Source organism: Sciurus vulgaris (assembly GCF_902686455.1).
Source record: "Sciurus vulgaris genome assembly, chromosome: 11".
Classification (NCBI taxonomy): domain Eukaryota; kingdom Metazoa; phylum Chordata; class Mammalia; order Rodentia; family Sciuridae; genus Sciurus; species Sciurus vulgaris.
The window spans coordinates 114,129,809-114,152,493 of NC_136472.1; the positions used below are offsets into that span (position 1 = coordinate 114,129,809).

The window sequence follows — 22,685 nt, forward strand, 5'->3', positions numbered from 1 at the left end:
AAAAGGTAACAGAAGGGTGTGGAGGGAGTTCAGGTTCTTTTATTTCAATTTTTAAGTTTTGGTTTTTGGTACTGGGGGTTGAACCCAGGTGTACTTTACCATTGAGCCACATCCCTAACTCTTTCTATATTTTACTTTGAGACAGGGTCTCAAAAGTTGCTGAGGCTGGCCTCAAACTCATGACCCTCCTGCTTCAACTTCCGGAGTTACTGTGATTACAGGCATATGCCGCCATGCCCAGCTGCAATGAAGTTTGTTTGTTTGTTTTGAGAAGGAATTTCACTATGTTGCTCAGGATGACCTTGAACTTCTGGGCTCAAGTGTCCTGTCTCAGCCTTCTAAGTAGCTGGGACTACAGGCATGTTCCACTGCACCCTGCTAATAAAGATTGAAAAAGAAAAGGAACAGCAGAGCCTGTCTAGTCCCTGAGAGATCAGGAAAAAGAATCAGTGGTTCCCCCTCCACAGCCCCTACTGCCTGCCTAAAGTCCAGACCCTCTAGACTTTGCTGCCTGACCCTGGGATGGGCCTGGAAAAGGAGAGGACTGTCAGTATCCTTTATCCAGCCCACCTTAGCTGTCCTAGGCTGCACATCCCAAAATGACCAGTAGAGGGCCTTCCCACTGACAAATAACTTCAAAATCTTTCCGTCTAGAGATGAAATTCACAGTGGGCAAGGGATAAAAGACCTAGAGTGGTGGAAGCAGAACTGGACTAGTTCCCAAGTCCCCAGTGGAAGTCCTTTCCAGATCCCGTAGGACTTTCACCCTCTTTTTTCCCCCCACAGGCCTTTAAATCTCCTTACTAACTGCTGCTGCCACAAATCCCTGCCCAGAGCAACCTATTAGATTAGCTCCTGGCTCTAAGCTAAGACAAGAATTTTCTCTTGCCTTGCTTCTCTTAAGCCAATTATCATCAATCCTTGCATGTTTGGATCCAGGGAACCTGCCCAGGAAGAATGTTCTGCCTAGTGGTGGGGTCTGGTGTAAGAGTTGCAACCATCTTTGAGAAAAGGGATAATCAATCTAAGGGAATGGGAGGATTTCTATTTAGGAAAATGGGGGAGGGTCCATCTGGGCATTAGGGAAAGTGGTGGGACACAGGATTTATTCTGGGGGTGGTAGGGTCTAGACTAAGGAAAGTTCTTTTGAACAATGTTTCTCATTGTGGTCCCTGGACTAGCAGCATCAGCAGCACTGAGGAACTTATGAGAGATGTAGATTCTCTAGCTCTACCTCAGATACTGAACCAGAAACTCTAGGAATGGAGCCCAGCACACTGTTTTAACAAGCCTTCCTGAGGATTTGGATATGCCTTAAAGTTTGACAATCACTGCTCTTGTGTCACAAGATCTGTCCTAGAATTAGAAGTGCTTTCTCAGGAATCAAAAGAGGATATATGGTGGGAATGGGGAGTGTATCTAGAATGGGGAGAGTCTCTTTTAGTGGACTTTGGCAGGTTACAGAGGTTCTATATCCTAGAATGGAAAGGGTCTGCTCAGGGGATTGGAGATAGATCTGCTTTATTAAAATGGCAAGGGGCTGGGAGTGTAGCTCAGTAATAGAGCACTTGCTTAGCATGTTCTAGACCCTAAGTTTGAACCCCCAACACTGAAAAAAATTCATTTTAGCCTGGTGCAGTGGCACAAGCCTGTAATCTCAGCAACCTGGGAAGCTGAGGAAGGAGGATTGCAAGTTTGAGACCAACCTCAACAATTTAGGAAGACCTTGTCTTAAAACACACACACATGCATATACACAAAAGACTGGGGATGTAGCTCAATGGTAAAGACCCTCTGGGTTCAATCCTCAGTACCAAATAAACAAAAAAATCCTTTAAAAAATAAAGTGGGAGGTGATAATAAATAGGGAATAAGGAAGCTCAACATAGTGGATAAATCCATGGTTTAAAACTACTAAGACTTGGATTCAGATCCCTGGGTCCATTACACTACATATATGATCTCGCAATTAACATTTCCAAGCTTCTGTCTCTATCTGAAACATGAGAATATACTACTAACCTCATAAAAATTTTGTGAAGACTGGTCAGAACTTTTAGACAACAAATACTTATTGAGTGAATTTTCTTTTTCCCTTCATCCTTCTCTTCCTCCTCCTTTATTCCTCCCCCACTCCGTACTGGAATTGAGCCAGGTGAGGTCTAAACTAAGAAAGCACTCTACTATTGAGTTATTCTCTCAGTCCTTGAGTACATTTTATTTTTATTTAAGTTTGACACCTATTGATAAATCATTTTTTAGCCTTTGTTTTATTTATTTTTATGTGGTGCAAAGGATTGAACTCAGTGCCTCACATGTGCTAGGCATGGGCTCTACCACTGAGCCACAACCCCAGCCCGTGAGTGCACTTTCTATCTACAAGTTCCTGGAATACAGGAGGAAAAGAGTCAGAAAGACCTAGCCCCTTCCTCAGCATATTTCAGTGCTAAGTGCCTAGCATATAGTAGGTATGCAATAAACAGTTTATTTCCCAAAGAAGTGGGAGGTTCTTCTGGGAAAAGGAAATGATCCTGAACCATGATAAATGTGACCTGGCAAGTAAAGATGTATGGTCCATTCTTTTTTTAAAATTTTATTTTAGTTGTAGATGTACTCAATACCTTTATTTGATTTTATTCATTTTATGTGGTGCTGGGGATCAAACCCAGTGCCTCACGTATGCGAGGCAAGCACTGTACCACTGAGTTGCAATCCTAGCCTCTTGTATAGTCCATTCTTGAGGATAAAAAACCCTTATCTAACCAGACTCAGTGGCTGTAATCCCAGTAACTTGGGAAGCTGAGACAGGAGGATGGCAAGTTTGAGGCCAACCTGGGCAACTTAGCAAGACCCTGTCTTAAAATAATGTAAAAAGGGTTGGGAATGTAGGTCTGTGGTAGATTGTTACTGGGTTCAATCCCCAGTACCACCAAAATTAAAAAAAAAAAAATTGCTAAACACTTAGGTACTTGAACCTCATTAGAACCTCTGGAGGCAGATATGCAGGGTTTAACTCTTGTTTGTTTATTTCTGGTACTAGAGATCAAATCCAGAGCCTCACGCCTGCCTAGAAAGTGCTCTACTACTGAGTCATATCCCCAGCAGATATGCAGTACTTGGGGAGGGGTCTGGGGATTGAAACTGTGGCATTCTACCACTGTAACATTCCCAGCTCTTTTCTTTTTTTTTTTTTTTTTTTTTTAATTTTGATACGAAGTCTTGCTAAGTTCCTGAGGCTGACCTCGGACTTACAGTCCTCCTGCTTCAGCCTACCATTACTCAGAGGAGGCTCATAGAGGTGAAGAAATTCGTTTAAAAGAACAGAACGGGTGAGAGTGGCAGAGGAATAGAGAGGGCATGATTAAGGGATGCCAGATGCAATTGGATAGGACAGATAACTTCTAGAGCATGGAAGGGTAGCTGTGGTTGACAGTAACTAATCGTGTGTTTCAAAATAAGTAGTAGAGGGAATTTTGATTGTTTCCAATACAAATAAATGTGTAGGTGATGCATATGCCAGTTACTCTCATAATTGCACATTGTGTACATGTATGTGAATATCACACTGTACCCCCAAAATATGACAAGTATGTGTCCACTAATTCTTTTTAAATGGGAAAAAAAGTATATAGAACTAGTAAGAGATAGTACCAAGGTCACAAAGCATATCTTTGTGGGGTTTTCTCTCTCTCTCTCTCTCTCTCTCTCTCTCTGTTGCTGGGGATTGAATCCAGAACCTTGTGTATGTGAGGCAAGCACTCTACCAACTGTGCTATATCCCCAGACCACAAAGCATATCTTTTGACTGCAGTTCAGGATGTGGAAGATCTGTCCACAAAATGGGGAGAGGGTGTCCTAGAGAATGGAGGGATTTGTTCCAGGAAAGAAAGGTCCTTTAGTGAGACACAGGCATATGGCAGGGGATCTAACCCAAGAAATGGAAGGTTCATCTAGGACACTGGCTCTTAGCTTTGCCTGCCCAGCAGGATCACTGGGGGAGCTTCTAAAAATACTAATGTCTGGGTCCCACCCTTGGAGTCAGAATGACTTGGTCTGGATGGTATCTGGACTACTTTTGAAAGCTTCCCGAGAGATGCCAACTGTCAGCCAAGGCTGAAGAGCACTGCTCTAGGGTATGGAGTGTAAATCCCACAGTGTGGAAAACTGACAGAAGACTTGGAAATGTTGGTCTCAGAAGATGGGGAATGGGAGACAGTACATTCCTCAGAAAGGATAGGAACTTTCTGGGAATTAGAAAGTTACATGATAGGGAATGGGAGGGGTGGCATTAAGAGGTGGGGAGAGCTGGGAGCAATAGCGCACACCTGTAATCCCAGCAGCTCCAGAGGCTGAGGTCGGAGGAGGATCAGGAGTTCAAAGCCAGTCTCAGCAAAAGTGAGGCGCTAAGCGACTCAGTGAGACCCTGTCTCTAAATGAAATACAAAATAGGGGATGTGGTTCAGTGGTCAAGTGCCCCTGAGTTCAATCCCTGGTACCTGCCCCCCCCCAAAAAAAAATGAGGAAGATGAGAAGTTTAGAAAATGAAGGGAGATTGTCCATTTGAGTATAAGCCTCTGAAAGGACCAGTTAACAGAGTGGGTAAAAGCAGCATCTTTGGGGTTCAAGCCTAGCTTTGCTACTGACTAGACATTCCCCTTGGACATATTGCTTAACTTGCCTATGCTTTAGTTTCTCTAAAGAAGGTCTGTAAAACCTACCTCATAGAGTTATTATGAAGATTAAATGAGAAAAATGCCTGGTGTGTCCACAGTAGTTGTTAAATAAATCCAATTGTTGGGAGATCAGGGCTTCTATAGTAGAGCATTGAAGGTTAACTTGGAGAATGCAGGGTCTATCTAGAAAATGGGAAGGTTTTTCTAAGGAATAGTTGTGATATGGGGCAGTGGGTAGGGTAGTTAGGAAAAGAAAGACCCAAAACCCACATAAACTTCACAGTTACAGGGTGGGGCCTGGAGATGCCCTGTAGGGGCCGCTAGCCTACCAAGCTGCAGAGGAGCTGCTGTGGGGGAGCGGGGAAGTTTGACTGCTAGTAACCTCTCTAATGCTGCAGTCTGGAGAAGCCTCAGTGGTGGAAGCAACGCCAGCAGCCTCCCTCCCATCCGTCTCTGCTGTGTGACAGGTGGGAACTTAAAAGCTCAGGTCACGTGTCTTGGCTGGCTAACCTACTTACCCCTTGAAGACACAGGCTGGGGCAGGCAGGGGCGAAGAGGAATTGCCTGAGAAATGGGCAATTGGCAAAGCTGGGACCAAGGGAGAGGGTGCTCCAAGAGTGTTCTGGGGACAGAGGACTGCAAGCTTCTAGGGTTGAGGGAGAGAATGCACATGTACATGAGAAGATGTCCCAGGCATTTCCGTAAGCCCTGTGCCTGTCCTGGCACACAGATGTCTTCAGGATCAGCCATGTGCTTGGTTTGGAGGCCTGAATGGGGCTGGCAGAATAAAGATTTCTACAGTCAGAGCAGGCCAAGTCTGGGTACCAGTTTAATATTGGAGCTGCCTGCATCCTCTCCCTGTCCAATCTTAACTAGTGTCCTCACCCTCAGGGAGGGAAAGTATGAATGGGGTTGGAGGAAGGATATCCCAATGTCCCAAGACTCCGCTTCTTTGAAACACTTTGTGCTTGGTTTGGGAGTGGGAAGGGCTTGAGCTTAAGAGCTAGAACCAAGGGAATTGATAGGGATGGGTTCCATGTGCGTAGACTGACAGCTTCACAAGCCCTTAAGAGTGATGGAATGTGTACCCCACTCCCCTCCACTACCATTGCCTGGACTATATTCCAGAGACCTGTCCCTACTAAATCTTCGCCCCCATGTCGATCCTTCGCCGCCAACCCCAGTCCTGGGTCCACAAACGTCTCCTCCGGCCTCCGCGCCGCGGGCACTGCTCTCGCCTTTGCCATCCTCGCCCCCCGCGGGCTGTGGAAAGGCTCGGGCCCTTTAAGAGCGTCGGGACCGGCGAGCTGTAGCTTGGAGGAGAACGCAGTCGCCTGGCGGGTTTGGGAGGACACCAGCGCCGGAGACCAGGCTCAGGGAACCCGCTGGGCGCAGCCAAGCGAAGTCGGGGCGCGACCCCAGCCGCCCTTCCCCACAACCTTGTCATCTCCTCTGACCCGGGTCTGGGCCCTCCCTTGCCGCTTGTCCCGCCCCGGCCCCGCCCCGGCCCGGGCCACCGGGACCCGGAGCTGGGGCGCGGGTGCCGCAGCCCGAGGCAGGTAAGGAGAGCCCGGAGTCTCCATCTCCGGCCCGTGGCCGCGCCAAGCATCTCCGCCCGGCCCTGGTCCCGGGGCGCGTCAAGGTGACTGAGCATGCAGGAGTTGGGGCGGGGGTCTCGCCCGCCACAGGGTGCTTAATTAGCTGTGGGGTGCGTCTGTCTTTGGGGACAGTCTGGGACGCCGGGGGGGTGCCGGCGGGAGGGGTTGGGGGAGGCTTATCGCCAGGCTTGGGGAGGGGGACGCAGCAGGAGGCGCAGAGTCGCCTCCTCTCCGCCTCCGCCTGGTCCACCCAGTGCGCACCCTGCTACCCTGACCTCCTAGTGGGCAGCCTCCGCCAGCGGCCTCCCCCACTGCCCCCAGTCATCCAGTCCCCAGGGGGGCTGCTGGCCTGCGGGGTAAGGAGATTAGAGGCGCCGCGGGGAGGGAGGAGCAGCTCAGGGCTTGGAGGGGCCGGGCTAGGGCCAGGCGGGGGCTGGGGCCATCCCAGACTGGGAAGAGGTTGGGACTGATCATCGCTGAGTGGGGAGTGTGGGGCGGAGGGGAGGCAGATGACCGCTCGAAGAGAGGGGTGCTAACAGTTGGGGATCTGTCCTGGGAAGCAGGTGAGGGGAGTGGGGGCTGGGCAGCATTAGACAACAAGGGAGCTTTGAACTGGGGTTGAGGGGTCTGCCCTAAACAGAACAGGCCCTCTCTCTGCAGGCCGGTCGGCGGGCGGTGTGATGGCGGAGAAGGCATTGGAGGCCGGGGGCTGTGGACTAGGGCCAGGGGCTGTGGCCATGGCTGTGGCACTGGAGGATGGGGCGGAGCCCCCTGTGCTGACCACGCATCTGAAGAAGGTGGAGAACCACATCACAGAAGCCCAGCGCTTCTCCCACCTACCCAAGCGCTCGGCGGTGGACATCGAGTTTGTGGAGCTGTCCTATTCCGTGCGGGAGGGGCCCTGCTGGCGAAAAAGGGGTAGGGAGCAGCCTGGTGGGGAGCTGTGGGCCCTTGAGGAAGTGCCTCTCAAGGAGTAAGGAGGCCTGGATAGTCCCTGTTCTGCAAGTTTCTCAAGTTGGGTGCCAGCGGGCCCTGAAGGAACGCTAAAATCTGGGCCCCAGCCCCTCCCCCCCTCACCATGCACACAGTTGGGATACCAGGATCCCTGCTCCTCACATCTGTGAGCACTTGTGGGCACCAAGTTCAATTAGTTATTGAAGCTTTCTCTTCTAAATAGGCCCTATGTCCTCTGATCCTTGAGAGGTCCTTGATGAGTTTTCCTTTATTTGTTTATTCTGGGGATTCCTGCCTGTGAGGGATGGTATGAGAAGGGTGTCTGCAGAAGTCCTCAATTTTTAACAATCCCCTTGCACCTATTTTTTTTAAAGATGTTCTTATTCCTGTCATCTTACTTCATTCTTGCCACAGTCTTCCCAAGCGGAAGGGTGAAGGTTTGGCAGGATAGGTGTCATCCTCATGATATTAATAAGGAAACTGAGGTTCAAGGAAATTGAGTCACTTAACCAATATTGATTTCCACAGTTAGTAGTGGCAGAGCTGAACCAGAAGCCCAGTACAGGAGTTCTACCTCCTTCCCCTTCCTTCCCCTCAGGACCGGTTTCCCAACCCCGTCCATCCCCTGCATCCCTACTCTGAGTATCTTGAGCCTCAGCTCAATGGGAAGGCTGGGTTTGTTTCCCAGAGCTGGGTGTGGGCCTGGGGTGGAGCGGGAGTATTGTTCTCTGAGATTTAAGAACTGGGTTTGGGGTGCTTCAGAGCTGAGCTGTCTCTGCACTCTCCACCCTTGCTTCCATGGGTGACCAAAAGGCTACAGGGTGTGAGTCGATGGAAACTGAGGCATCTGGGCTCCCTGCCCAGTGCCTGATCCCTGAGCAGTCTCTTTGTGTCCTAAGATCAGCTCTGGGCAAAACGATGAGGTACTTGTCATTTCCTTAGCCCTCTCATTGCTTCATAACTTTAAGCAGAATAAATTAGAAAGGTGGCTAGATGGGCCTGTTCTTGGCTTGCTGTACTCACCAGCCACATGTTGGGTCCCTGACCAGAGCTTTTCTCCTTTTGACCTTGCCAACCTCATTTCTGCTCCACTGTCCACCCCTTCCCTTTGCCCCTTTTTCTGCCCTCTCCTCTCCTCTCTGACTTCTCTTTTCTCTTAACTCCCTCTTCCCTTCTGCAGAGGACAGAAAGCAAGTAGGGGTAGGCAGAGGGGGAAAGAAAGAGGAAGGGGTGTGGAGGGGGTCAGATTTCTGTCTCTCCCAGCTAAGGCTTATCACTGGTCTTCCCTAACTGTATATGGCATTTCTTATTTTTCAAAACACTTTCCTAGTTATTATTATTAATGATTCACTTAATATTCAAAATAACCCTATTAAGTCCTTGGGAGGAGATATTACTATCCTTCTTTTACAGATAGGAACAGGAGGCCCTAGAGATTAAGTGACTTGACAAAATTGCAGAGTTATTGACCAGGACTAGAACACTGATGTCTCTCCAGCCCGAAGGCCTGGCAGGCCCCTTGCAAACTGAGCAGCTGTAGTACAGCCAGAGTCTAGACACCTGCGTTCCCAACCACTTGGAAGCTGTGTGACCTTGGGCAGGGAGCTTACCTTCTCTTGGCCTCACTTTCCCCATCTGTAGATAGGGTTGATAACACTACCCACTGCACAGGCTTGTTGGGGAGCTCTGCTGAGTCGGTTTCTGTGAGAGTCAAGTAAGTATAGGATGATATTTATTCTGGGCCTCTGTGGTAGAACAGCACCTGGCGGTGATCGAATGAGGGAAAGGTTCATCATCATCAATTCTTCCCTTTCACAAGAAATCACTTCCTGTGAGTGACTCCGAAAAGCTTATGCTAGTGTGTGCTACCCACCCAGCACCTTTTTTGTTTCTTTCCCCTCCTTTCCTTCCTTCCTTCCTTCCTTCCTTCCTTCCTTCCTTCCTTCCTTCCTTCCTTCCTTCCTTCCTTCCTTCCTTCCTTCCATCCTTCCTTCCTTCCTTCCTTCTTTTGGTTGTTGTTATTGGGGATTGAACCCAGGGATGCTTTGCCACTGAGCTGCCTTCCCAGCTCTTTTTATTTTTTATTTTGAGACAGGATCTCACTAAGCTGCTTAGAGCCTCACTAGGTTGCTGAGGCTGGCCTCAAACTTGTGATCCTCCAGCCTTAGCCTCCTGAGTTGCTGGGATTACAGGTGCACACCCCTATGTCTGGCTTACCCAACATCTTTCTGTTTGACAGTGAGGATGACTGAGGCAGAGGGTTGAAACCCATGACTTTCTCACCCAGTAAAGAATTTGCACTGTGACCTTAGGCGAGTCACTGATGTGCCTGGTCCCAATTGCCTCATCCATGTTGTTGAAAGAGCCTCTGAGGTACTGAGCACCATCCAACCAATTGGTGTGGTCAGGCCCATGCAGTGGGCAGGAGCTTATCTCCCTTCTAACAGGATGTACCCAGAGGGACAGCTGGACCCCTGCACAGTGCTAATGTAGTAATGATGAATTAAATAAGGTATTCATTCACTGTCTCTTTTATAGAGGTAGAGTGAGGAGGGAATTAGGCTATGTAGGGTTGGCAGAGGGTATTTCGAGGCAAGTGCTAGGTGAGGGATGAGGGATTGGTATCTCCTCCTCACCAAGGCAGGTCTGCAAGGTCCTCCATATTGGCTTCATCTTTCTACTCCCCTCTCACCAGGTAACTCCATGCAGTCTCTGCCCTCTATTCTCTGGAATGAATATATATATTGTTGTTGTGTTTTGCTTTTCCTAGTGCCTGGACAGCCTCTGCCTTTTGAAATTTTGCTCATCCTTAACTTAAATGCCACCTCTTCCAAGAAGCCACTCCTGCTTTCCCCCTTCTTCTCTACCTTTATCAGTTCCATTTTCTGTAATGTTGTGGCACATTATTTATACTTCTTTTATAATCCTTACTTTACTTTTCCCTAGACTTACACGAGTTCCTGTCCATCTCTTACCTAGACTCCAACCGTCTTGAGTGCAAAAAACTGTCGTTCCTTATTTTGGTGGGGGGAGGTAGAGAGCTTGGTATATAGCAGATCTCAATAAGCATTTGCAAAATGAAATTAATGATACAATGTCACCGTGTGTGTGGTACTAGGAATTGACCCAAGGCCTTGCACATCCTAGGCAAGCACTCTACCACTGAGCTACATTCTCCCCAGCCTTCTTTATTTTTATTTTTGAGACAGGGTCTTGCTGAGGTGACCAGGCAGGCTGCAAATTTAAAATCCTCCTGCTTGAGTCTCCCCAGTTGCTGGGATTACAGTTGTGCACTGCCATGCCCAGCACAATGTCACTTTAAAAAGGCACTCTGTGCCAATCACTGTGTCATATGCTTTACATAATCATTTAATTGAATCTTTCCAACAACCCTATGAGATAGGCACTATCATCCTCATTTTACAGATGAGGGACCTGGAGCTCAGAGAGGTTAACAACTTGCCTGAGGTCACACAGCTGGTAAGTGTAGAGCCAGAATTTGAACCTAGATCTGCCTATCTCCATACTGGTGTTCTTTATGCATATGCTACCTCCCAATGAATAAATGTAAGGTGGGATTTTACTGGGCCATGTTAGGGCTGGAGAGATGAGCTTGGAGGAGAGAGAGAACACAAAGCAGTTTTTCAAAAATGAGGTAAAAGCTCTGAGAACACATACTTACAGAAGGAACACTTATTGAGTGTCTACTACATGCCAGCCAGTTAAGGTTACAAAATGAGTAAGACACAGACCCTGCCCCTAAGGAGCTTACTGACTAAGAGATGGGGAGGGGGGCAAGTGATAAGCACATCAGGTGACAAGTATGCTGGTATACCGGAAGTGCTGTGGGAACCCAGAGGACAGCCAACCAGCTCAGACTGGATTGGTATGAAAACCTTCCCAGAGGCCATGAGACAGGGAAGAGGAGCAGGGTCTTCTAGGCTTTGATTCCCCCTCTGCAGGTGTCTGTGAGATGCATTGTTATCCCCATAGCCTTCAGAAGATTTTTGCCTCTGGGACTTTGACATTAGTGTATATTATTTCTGAAGGGGAAGGATGAGGCTTGGGTCACTGTTGGGGCTCTGGGGGGTACTCTTCGCTTTAACCCTATCATACTGAGCAGGAACTACCTATTTCACTGACAGCCACAGGGGTGCCTCTGTTCACTGCAGCCCTGACCAAAAATTCCTCCTTTCCTCACTGCAGGTTATAAGACCCTTCTAAAGTGCCTATCTGGTAAATTCTGCCGCCGGGAGCTTATTGGCATCATGGGCCCCTCAGGAGCTGGCAAGTCCACATTCATGAACATCTTGGCAGGATACAGGTGAGGACAAAGTTGGGGAAGGATGGGGACAGAACTCAGGAAGAAGAGTCCCTTGGGGAGCACAGAAGGTATTCTGAAGTGCCTTTGGCCCTTGTCCTCAACGGATGTCCCTGCAGAGAATCTGGAATGAAGGGGCAGATCCTGGTCAATGGGAGGCCACGGGAACTAAGGACCTTCCGCAAGATGTCCTGCTACATCATGCAAGATGACATGCTGCTGCCACACCTCACAGTGTTGGAAGCCATGATGGTGAGGGCTGGATGGCCACCCCCTCTTCCTAGTGTCCCCTTTCATCTGCTGTCTGCATCCTCCTCAGCTGAGGGGTCAAGGCAGGACCCTCTCCCACACATATACCTCTTTTCTACCCTTTGGATCCCAGGTCTCTGCCAACCTGAAGCTGAGTGAGAAGCAAGAGGTGAAGAAGGAACTGGTGAGTGGGACAGGGGAGGAGGCCTAGGGACAGCTGTCCTCTATGGGGCTAATGAATTCTAGGGCCCTGAGTCAGGGGTGGAAGTGTGGCAGACAAGTGGGGACAATGGGCTTAAGGGAGATTCTTTGTGAAATCAGGGTGGTGCCTGGGGGAAACAAGACTCTGAAGCTGACCTGGGCTGGGTGGGGGTGGGTCCAGGTGACAGAGATCCTGACGGCACTGGGCCTGATGTCCTGCTCCCACACGAGGACAGCCCTGCTTTCTGGCGGGCAGAGGAAGCGTCTGGCCATCGCCCTGGAGCTGGTCAACAACCCGCCTGTCATGTTCTTTGATGAGCCCACCAGGTAGTTCTTCCCCACCTCCCACCTGGACTTCCCCCACCTCTCAGCCTAAGCCAGGACCCAAGCTGGAGACCACAGCCCCTGTTTGCAGTCTCCTGGGGCCAAGATAAGGGCTGACTCCTCATCTCTATCCTTGCCAATCCTGTTGCAGCAAGCAGCTCCATCCTTCGCCCAGGCAGAGATCTGAATGTCCCCCTTGATTGATGCCTCTCTCTCCTCTCCCCCACAGCCATTAGTCACCAAGTCCCGTTGTTTCCACCTCCTTTTGGTAGCTCTCAAATTCGCTCTGCCCATCCCTGGTGCCAATGTTTGAGTTCAGGACATCATCAACAGACTGTCATCTCCTTATCTCCAGTCTCTCTCAGGCGATCCTTCCTCCAGCCTGCAGCCAGAGTAGAATTTCTGAAAGACAAGTCTGGCCTGACTCCTCCCCTCCCCTTCAAAACATGCAATGAGTCCCATTTACCCTCAGAATAAAGACAGGCGGCTTACCCGGTCCTGCTCCAAACCTAATTCTCCAGCCTCCTGTCTTGTATTTTATGCTCTAATAACACTGAGTTGCTTGAAACTCTCATCAAACCACGTGCTTCATGCCTCTAAGCTTTGCCCATGCTGTGCCTTCTGCTAGAATGCCCTTCACTGCTACTCCTCCTCTTCCACCTTCACCAGTTTAGCTCTCACTTCCTCCAGACTCATTCAGGAATCTTCTCTGACTTCCCTCCAACTCCCTGCTACTGCATGGCTGATCCCCACCCCTCACCTGCCTCTTTCCCCTGTTGCTACAGCACTTTCCACATTCCCTAAAATCATCCATGAGCTTGTCTTTCTCTCCCTCCAGACCAGCTTTGTATTTATGCATCATCATAATCATACAATAGGTGCATACCACAGACACTCAACATAGGTTTGTTAAACTGAGGGGTGCTCTGGGCTTCTGGGGGTACCTCCAGACCATGTGCCTGAGTCATGTAGGTTGGATGGGACATGCCGGTAGACAGAAGGGCCCTTTCCTCCATTTCTGTCCCCTTCACAGCAGCTTCCCCACCCTGAACACTCCCTCTGCTTGGCCCCACCCACCTCACCAGGCCCCCTGGTGGCCTCTCTCTGCACAGCGGTCTGGACAGTGCTTCTTGTTTCCAAGTGGTATCCCTCATGAAGTCCTTGGCCCATGGGGGCCGTACCATCATCTGCACCATCCACCAGCCCAGTGCCAAGCTCTTTGAGATGTTTGACAAGGTGAGTGTCTCTGGGCATCCATGAAGATTGACCTGAGAAGGAGGGATGAAAGGGGGTCAGTGGAGCTGGTGGCAGGGCTCCTGCCGGGACCACTGGTTGTGTTTCCTTCACCCTTCTTTTCTGCCTCAGCTCTACATCCTGAGCCAGGGTCAGTGCATCTTCAAGGGCGTGGTCACCAACCTGATTCCCTATCTGAAGGGGCTTGGCTTGCATTGCCCCACCTACCACAACCCGGCTGACTTCAGTGAGTGGGGACAATGTGGGGGTTAGCATGCTGTGCTGGGCCAAACCTGGGGGCTTTGGTCATGGGTTCGGGCCTCCTGGGGACAGAGATCTCACGTCACCTGCTTTACCCACACACCCAAGAGGGGCTGACTTGCCCTTGGGAAGCAAGGGTAGATCTTATCTGAGCACTCTACTCTGTGTCCCCAGTTATTGAGGTTGCCTCTGGAGAGTATGGAGACCTGAACCCCATGCTGTTCAGGGCGGTACAGAATGGACTTTGTGCCATGGTTGAGAAGAAGAGCAGCCCCGAGAAGAACGAGGTCCATGCCCCCTGCCCCACTTGCCCTCCGGTGAGTAGGGTGAAGAGGACAAAGAGGGCAGAGCGGGGAGGAGAGATGGGACCGTGGGTGATGCTCTGCCACAGAGGCTGTCCCCCAGAGGCACTGGGTACCAGGGGGAACCCAGGAGTTGGAATGGACCTACTATTCACGGCTTGTGTGACCTTGGGCACTTTGACCTCGTTGAGCTTCGGTTTCTCATCCACTTACTCATTCAGCAAACTCTTTCTGAGCATCTGTCTTGTGCTGTCCTCAGTGCCAGCACAGGGCCCTCCTGGTAATCAAAACCAACACAGTCACTGGCCTCATGGGCCAGTGTGGCTTTCGGCCATCTCTAACTTGGATGGGATGATACCTCACAGGGAGGCTGGAAGGACCCCACAGATATCATGTAAAGCTCTTAGCACAGCCCAGACATTTGTCCAATGCCAGATCTCTTCCTTAGATGAGATGCCCTCACCATTGAAAAACAGTGGCTTGGTTATGGTTGTCATTTTTATATTATTAAATATTATTGTGAAATTGGTGGCCTAAAGGAATTAGCCTTTAGGGTCAATGTTAATGGATTAGAGAAGCAGCAGAGCTACCTTGGTGAGCCACCACAGGTGTCCTAAATGCCTTTCCATCTCCTCTCCTCCAAGTTTTTATCCCCTCCTTGCCTCTCTCACAGTCTCTCTCTGAGCCCCACGTCCAGGTGCGTGACTCAGTGGTGGAGGGTTCTCCTACTGTAGCCTGAGCCCCCTGCCCTGGGAAGGGCTCAGGGGATTCCCGTGCACTGAGCAGGGTGGGCAGTGGGTGGGTGGGTAGGCTCACCTGGTCCCATTTCCTCTCCCCAGGAAGCGGATCCTATTGAAAGTCACACCTTTGCCACCAGCACTCTCACCCAGTTCTGCATCCTCTTCAGGAGGACCTTCTTGTCTATCCTCAGGGACACGGTGAGGCATCAAGTTGGGGGACAGGAAGCATAGGTCTGGCCTTTGGTGCTATAGGACAGCAGCAGCTGGAATGGGAACTAGGGGGCCTGCCCACAGGCCTCCAGTGCACCTCTGGGTCTGTGTACCCCCCCAAGGCAATTCCAATCTCCTACCTTAGTGTGGCCTGCCCTGTGGCCCACCTATCCCCAGCCTGGGACACATCCCTCTCCTTGTGATGACTCCTCCCACAGGTCCTGACCCACTTGCGTTTTGTGTCCCACGTGGTGATTGGTGTGCTTATTGGTCTCCTCTACCTGCACATTGGTGATGATGCCAGCAAGGTCTTCAACAACACAGGCTGCCTCTTCTTCTCCATGCTGTTCCTCATGTTTGCTGCCCTCATGCCAACCGTGCTTACCTGTGAGCTGAGTTGCCTAGGGTGTGGAGTGTGGGTATTGGGGCAAAAGGCAAAGGGGCCAGTGGGTCAGTCAGTGGTGCCTGATCTTTCTGTGCCTGCAGTCCCCTTAGAGATGGCAGTCTTCATGAGGGAGCACCTCAACTATTGGTACAGCCTCAAAGCATATTACCTGGCCAAGACCATGGCTGATGTGCCCTTTCAGGTGAGCCTCTTATTCCCATCTGCCTACTGTCTCTGAGCTCTCTTGCCCCCTCCTTCCTTGCTTGCTGGGTCCCTTAACCTTGTGGCCTTCCACCCTTTCTCCTCCTTCTATTCACTTAGCAAATAGGTGGTGCCTACCTGCTGTGCACCAGGCTCTATACCAGCCACTAAAAAGATACAGCAAGACTCGACTGATAGAATCTTTGTCCTGTGTAACTATGTTTTAGTGAGAACAACTGGCAACCAACAGAAAATGATGAAAATAATAACCCTGCAAATGACTCTAAACCTTCTTAAGGGCAGGGAGTGTATCTAAGTGGTGAGCACTTTCTTAGCATGTATGAGGCCTGGGTTCAATTCCAAGCTCTGCAAAAACAAAGCAAAACAAATCTTACTAGAGACAGTAGAGGCTAGTGTAGGCTCTGGACCCTTACTGCTACTTGCAAGATATTGGGCAAGTCACCATTGCTTCAGTGTCCCCATCTATAAAACGAAATGACAGTACCTACCTGGGGATTGTTTGAGAATGAAATGACTAAATGCATACAAGTTCTTAGAATAGCACTTGACACATACTAAGTGCCCAAGAAATGTTAACTAATTTTGTTGTTGCCACTACCACCTGGTTCCAACCACATTTGAAAAACAAAAACAAAAAAAACTGCTCCTTCCTCAGAGTGGATGCTGCACCGTGCCAGGGGTCAGGAAGAAGAATACAGACTGGATATTGGCTTCTGGATGGGCACCTTTATGCAGGGAACAACCTGTACAACTATACATAGTGGACTCAGTCCCTGCTTCTAGGAATTCTCTAATTTTTTTTTTTTTAAGCAATCTAAGAAATTCACATTTGCAGTTTGCAATTCAAAACTCTAGAGAATTTCCAAATCACACGCTTTAAAAAAATTCGGGCTGGGGATGTAGCTCAGTTGGTAGAGTGCTTGCCTCACAAGCGCAAGACCCTGGGGTTCAATCCTCAGCACCACAAAAAAAAAAAATTCTTTTGGGGGACTGAGAAGGTAGCTCAGTGGTAGAACGTTTGCCTAGCATGCATGAAGCCCTGGGTTCCATCTCCAGCACTGGAAAAAGTTATTGTTTCCATTTGAAGTTTACAACATGATTTTATGGGACACATAATAGCAAAATGAGGCAAATCGACATATCTCTCATCTCATAGTTAGCAGCTAGAATGTATTCATTTAATAAAAAAATCCTGATACAATGTAATTTTATTAAGTCTCCAGGTTGTATATTAGATCTCTGGACTTGTTGATCCTACGTGTCTGCTTCTTTGTATCCACAGAGTTGATAGACTCCAGGGGGAACAAAACTCTCTCCAAGGGAGAAGTTAATTCATTAATAATGTAAGGAATAAGCTGGTGCAGAGAAGGATTTTAGGCACTCAGAGGAGGGAGAAGTCACCATTCCAGAACCAGTTAAAGAGGCCTAACCAAAGAGGTGGTTTAGGAAGATGGGTGAGGTTCATATGATCAGGGAGAAAGGGGACATGAGTCCATCTGGGGGACAACATGGATAAGAATGGAGGCAAGGTAGGCATGGGGCACTGTGGGAAAAGGTATTCTAGGGGCTCATTGCCAGGTGGAATGGAGGGTCTTGGCCACCATGCCCCTGGCTCCAAGTCCCCTTCCCAGCTCTGTGCCTGTTCCCTAGGTGGTGTGCCCGGTGGTGTACTGCAGCATTGTGTACTGGATGACAGGCCAGCCAGCTGAGACCAGCCGCTTCTTGCTCTTCTCAGCCCTGGCCACTGCCACTGCCTTAGTGGCCCAGTCTTTGGGACTGTTGATTGGGGCTGCCTCCAACTCCTTACAGGTGGGAAGGTTGGCATGTGGGGACTCTCAAGTGGGCATGGGGTATCATGTGAGAAATCGAGGGCTGGCAAAAGGAGTGGGATGGACACTTGGGAAACTGGGCCACCCTAGTCCTGGTTGCCCCTGTGATGGCCTGGTTCCTTGCCTCCTCCCTCCAGGTAGCCACCTTTGTGGGCCCAGTTACTGCCATCCCTGTCCTCTTGTTCTCTGGTTTCTTCGTCAGCTTCAAGACCATCCCCACTTACCTGCAGTGGAGCTCCTACCTCTCCTATGTCAGGTCGGTGTCTCTTTCCTCCTGCCCCCGTCTGCCCCTTCCCTCTATGTAGAAGGGCCTGCCCAGTACTTACTAGGCTATACTGTCTGGTGCCCACCCCACCACCTTTTGGGTGGGGGCACCCTAGTTGGCCCCCAGAGATGAGAGCATTGCCTTTGGGGTCTGGTGATTTGCATGAGAGCAGGGTTCTTGTGCTGTGTCCTGCTCTGATGCCCCTGCTTGCCTAGGTACGGCTTTGAGGGTGTGATCCTCACCATCTATGGCATGGAGCGAGGAGACCTGACATGCTTAGAGGAGCGCTGTCCCTTCCGGGAACCGCAAAGCATCCTTCGAGCGCTGGATGTGGAGGATGCCAAGCTTTACATGGACTTCCTGGTCTTGGGCATCTTCTTCCTGGCCCTGCGGCTGCTGGCATACCTTGTGCTCCGTTACCGGGTCAAATCCGAGAGATAGAGTCTTACACCTGGTCTGTACCCAGCCCTGGAACAGAGAGCCCCCAGCCCTTTGGGACTGTTTTAACCTTGTAGACTCGGGCACTGGTTGCTGGTGCAGCCACCTCCCCTTCCTCAGCTGCTCTACAGGCTGGCTGGAGGACTGTGCTCCCAGCCTTGGCCCTGGGGGTGGGGGCTCCAGCCCACCCCACCACACCCAGGAGTCTTCCCAAGTCAATGCGGTTTGTAGCTTCCTCCCTACTCTCACCAACACCTGCATGCAAAGACCGGGAGGCTGTCCTCCTTTCTGCCCACAGCACCCTCTTCTGTTGTCTGTCTGGGAGCCCGGGAGAGCCTGGAGCTCCCGATTAACAACTGACCAAAGTGGCTCCCTCTGGGGGGGGGGGTCCCCACCACATGAGTGTTTGTAAACCAGGCTGCTGTAAGGTTAGAGTTCCAGGGCTAGGCCCTGTGGGGGGTGGGAGTGTCCCCTGGGAGTCCCATTATGAACATTGGGTTGGAGGAGGGAGGGACTCTGGAAGTCTCTTTCTCCTCCCACCCCAGACCCTGGCTTATGTGGACAATCTGCTATGACAGAAGCTGGGTTTTCTGTCTGGGTCACCACTCCTAATCCTGGAGATTGGAGAGGTCATGGGATATCTCATCCCCCCTCCCTATAGCTTTGGTTGGGGCAGGGCCTGGCAGCACCTTTGCAATAACGTCTGTGTTTCTTTCCCACCTGTCACTGGAACTGGAGAATGCACTTTATTCTGGGGGGTGAATAGGCGAAGACCCAACCCTCCTTTCTTGCTGCTGCTGACACACACGGTTCCACATGCTCCCTCCCCTCTCCAGAGTTACAGGCACATAAACAGGCAATCTCAGCCCCACACATGTGTCACCCCCTGTGGCTCAGAGGAAGAGTGGTGGGGGGGGGCAGTGCCAGCCTCCTTCCTGGGGATCCCACTTTGGAGACTCTAAGGACAAGGCTGATTCTGCCCAGGGTGACTCCAGAATCTGTAGGAATCTATCCTCCAGTCTTCTCTCCCTCCAAGCCAGGGGTGGCACATGACACTAGCCTCCTGGAGTTGAGGACCCAATAAGCACAAGCATGGGAATACATTGGCTTGGCCACCACCATCCCACAACCCTCCTTTTGCACTCCAGGCAGGCATTCCACTGTCTTACCCTTTCCCTGGCCACTTGCTGCTCATTCAAGCTCTGTCTGTGTCTCTCCACCTCCTTCTCATCAGCAGGTGGCCCCTGGGTATCAGAACACTGTGCCCTGGGCACCAAGGTGGCAGACATACCTCCAGCATGTCTGGCTTTCCTGGTGGGTCTAGGCTCATTCTACTTCCGGTTGCCCCTTCCCCCCTTATTCCTATATGCAGACCTCTCTATCTTCCCTCACCCTGCCACAGATTCTTCTCATTACACAGAGATGCCAGTTGTATTTGTGGGATTTCACCCATTATTAATAAAACCTATATTTATACAGTATGCAGTGTGTGAATGTGTGTGGGTCTGACACCTAGTAGTACGGACTGTCAGAGGGTCTTCAAAGCACTTGGTAAGATGTCTACCAGGTTTAGGGAGACTGTGGCAGGGGATGGTAAGTCCTGGGTTATGTCAAGCTAGTGAATGTATATCTTTTGAAATATTTGCATCATGCTTTCCATCTTACCAATGGTTCATGTTCCTTATTTCAAGGGAGGCCCATGCCAACCCGGTACTATCTATCCTTCATGACAATCCACTTTGTAGATGACAGAACTGAAACTTGGGTTAAGTTACTTGCCAAGGACCTTCAGGTAGTAGAGGTGGAAGTAGGCCTAGAGACCAGATCCTGTCTCCGGACTCACTCTTGGCATTGGTCAGACTCCTCGTTCATGGTGGATTTGCATGCCAAATGTGGGTGCCCTGTGCTGCTGCCTGGGTGTGTTCTTGTCCTGGTGATGCATGACTCTCTTCAGAACTCACGGAGCTCCAGCTGTGCTTCCAGGGGAAGGGATGTGGAACCTCATCCCAATGTGGGAATGGCAGAGATCTCACTGGGCTTAATTCAGCTTCACCTTTTCTTCCTACTCGGTGACCCTTACCAAGACTGAACCATTAGCCACCAGGACTTCAGACCAGAGGTTTGAAGTAGGTAAGATCTATAGGGCCTCCAGTGCTGGTGGCAGGACGACCTAAGAAGCAGCACATTTTCTCTCCCTCTTCTCTCCTTGCCTGAAGCCTGAGGTTTGAAAGAAAGCACTGGCATCAGTCCTGCCAGCTGCCTGGCACCCTAGTTGTGCCACATGTAGAGTAAGTGCTCTGGGCTGGATTATGGTCTAATATGCTCAACTAGAGATGGACTCACTCTATTTCTTTTTTTTTTTTTTTTTTTTTGCAGTACTGGGGATTGAACCCAGGAGTATTCTACTTTTGAGGTATATTTCCAGCCATCCATTTTCTATGCTTTATTTTTGAGGCAGGTTCTTGTGAAGATACCCAAGCTGGCCTTGAACTTGTGATCCTCCTGCCTCAGCCTCCCAGGTGGCTGGGATTACAGGTGTGCACCACGGTGCCCAGTTTAACTATTTCTTATGGTGGTTTGGGGCAAGAGTGGGAAAGGGAATGTATCCTGTGTCCTGAAATTCTCATTAGATTTTCGGGATATTCTGGAGACTCCTTTTATCCCTGGAGTGATACCAGTAGATGGCTCCTTACAAGTCAAAAGGCATCAAGTTTCAATGTCGGGTATTCATCTTAGCTGGGAACAGTGGTACGCACTGGTAATCCCAGCAACTCGGGGGCTGAGGCAGAAGGATTGCAAGTTCAGGTCCAGGCTTCAGCCTTAGCAAGATTCTGTCTCAAAATTAAAATTAAAAAGTTCTGGGATATAGCTCAGTGGCAAAGTGTTAAAGTGTCCCTGAGTTCTATCCCCAGTACAGCAAAATAAATAAATAAAATAACCTTTACTGTGTGTGTGTGTGTGTGTGTGTTGCTGGGGATTGAACCCAGGTCCTTGTACATGTGAGGCAAGCACTCTACCAACTGAGCTATATCCCTAGCCCCTACTCTTTCTCTTTTAAAAGGCAAATTTAACCCTGAAAGGGTTAAAAATTCATATATTCACACATTTATAATTCCTTCAGGAACTAAAGAAGGCAAATGACCATTCTGGACCCTGCAAGGGTCATTCAGGCCCAGAGAACATTTGTTGAATGGCGCATATATTTGCAAAGAGAGCTCTTTGGATTCCCACAGCAACCCCATGAAGTGTCTAGGATGCGCATTATCATCTACTCTTTTATAGAAAAGGAAACTGAAAGGAAACTGAGATGAAGAGAAACGACTTGAGCAAGCTCTCAGAACCCTGTGCTCTTTCCACTGTGACCCATCTGCTATGCTTCCCACTAGTCCTAGTAGCCTGCTAAGTTGGGGAATAAATATACCCTGCCCATGTAGGTAGGTTTGCAAATAGGCCCTCTTTCCCTAAATGCCTACCTTCCAGGACTCAGAGATCATGTTCTTTAACACAACCACCTTCTCTGTGTCAGGGTCTGTGCAGAGTGCCGGAGGGCAGAGTTGATCAAGGCAGTTAGTTCTCCATGCTGTGGTTCTTAGAGACCTGGCACTCCATCCTGAGGCCAGACAACAAAAGACATGCCCACAGCATGACTCATGGTATTTCTGTCTACAAGGGGCCAAATTATATGTTATTAATAAAACCTACATGACTGTCATACCCTTGGGGGAGGGGAACAGCTTGCTCTGAGCTACATCCAGTAACTGCGTCTAGGTGACAGTCTGCCTCACATGACTAGGTAAGTGGAATGGTACTAGAGGAGTTTTCCAGGAAAATGTCACCCCTGGGACAACATTCATAGGGCTGTTCTACTTCTCCTTTCCCCAACCCTTTCAACTCCCCTTGAAGAACTTCTCTTAAAGTTCAAGTATGCTATTTTCCCCCACAGTGTGGAATGCTGGTCCCTTTCCCAACTTGTTTTTTAACATGCAGTTCAAATGTCACCTCCTGTGCCAGCAGTAGTAACTTCCTCTTTCACACTTTCCTGATGCTTTGCCTCTGCCTCTGAAGTACATCATTTGTGAACATACTGGTCTGGTCCCTGCATGCCTTCTTCAGATTGGCAGCCCAGGATCTAGTGCTGGGCCAGGTAGGTAAGGGTGAAGTGCTCAGTTCGCTGTTCAATGAGTGGACAGACATCTACTTGAAATCTTAACATTGTCTTCAGTTGTTCCAGGGGGTAAACCACAAAGCCCTCTTCTCATCCCTGCCCTGGGGAGCCTTTCTCAAGTTCCTTGTTGCACATATCTGTTCTGTGCATATTGCACACCTATGTTTGCATCTGGAGGTGTGCCTTGGCTGGGGGTGATGGGTGGTTCCTCCTCTGTCCTACGTGAGTCCTGGGTGTTCCTCCTGTGAAAGCACAGGGATAAGGGATAAGAGTTTAGAGGACCCGGAAGCCCCAGAGCTAAAACCATGACTGGAT

At 49.8% G+C, this 22,685-nt stretch overlaps 1 protein-coding gene and 1 long non-coding RNA gene across 4 annotated transcripts; one reads left to right on the top strand and one right to left on the bottom strand.

The window, feature by feature from the left end:
• Positions 1–262: 262 nt before the first annotated feature.
• Positions 263–20,510, top strand: ABCG4 (ATP binding cassette subfamily G member 4). 3 transcript variants are annotated; one of them, XM_079102087.1, is made up of 15 exons: positions 263–6,315; positions 6,932–7,189; positions 11,432–11,549; positions 11,666–11,798; positions 11,929–11,979; positions 12,178–12,323; positions 13,433–13,556; positions 13,686–13,800; positions 13,989–14,131; positions 14,956–15,054; positions 15,285–15,453; positions 15,553–15,653; positions 17,324–17,482; positions 17,640–17,758; positions 17,983–20,510. In XM_079102087.1, the coding sequence occupies exons 2-15, from the start codon at positions 6,952–6,954 to the stop codon at positions 18,206–18,208; spliced, it is 1,941 nt and encodes a 646-aa protein (XP_078958213.1). In that variant the 5' UTR covers positions 263–6,315; positions 6,932–6,951; the 3' UTR covers positions 18,209–20,510. The 3 variants fall into 3 exon arrangements, with proteins under 3 accessions (XP_078958213.1, XP_078958212.1, XP_078958214.1); XM_079102086.1 differs by having other exon boundaries at positions 263–6,232; XM_079102088.1 differs by lacking the exon at positions 263–6,315 and adding an exon at positions 6,606–6,627.
• Positions 13,468–21,800, bottom strand: LOC306638772. Its single transcript, XR_013757554.1, has 3 exons — positions 21,679–21,800; positions 15,348–15,467; positions 13,468–13,588 (listed from the first exon to the last, which is right to left on the bottom strand). It is a non-coding gene; the product is annotated as an uncharacterized lncRNA (long non-coding RNA).
• Positions 21,801–22,685: the final 885 nt, after the last annotated feature.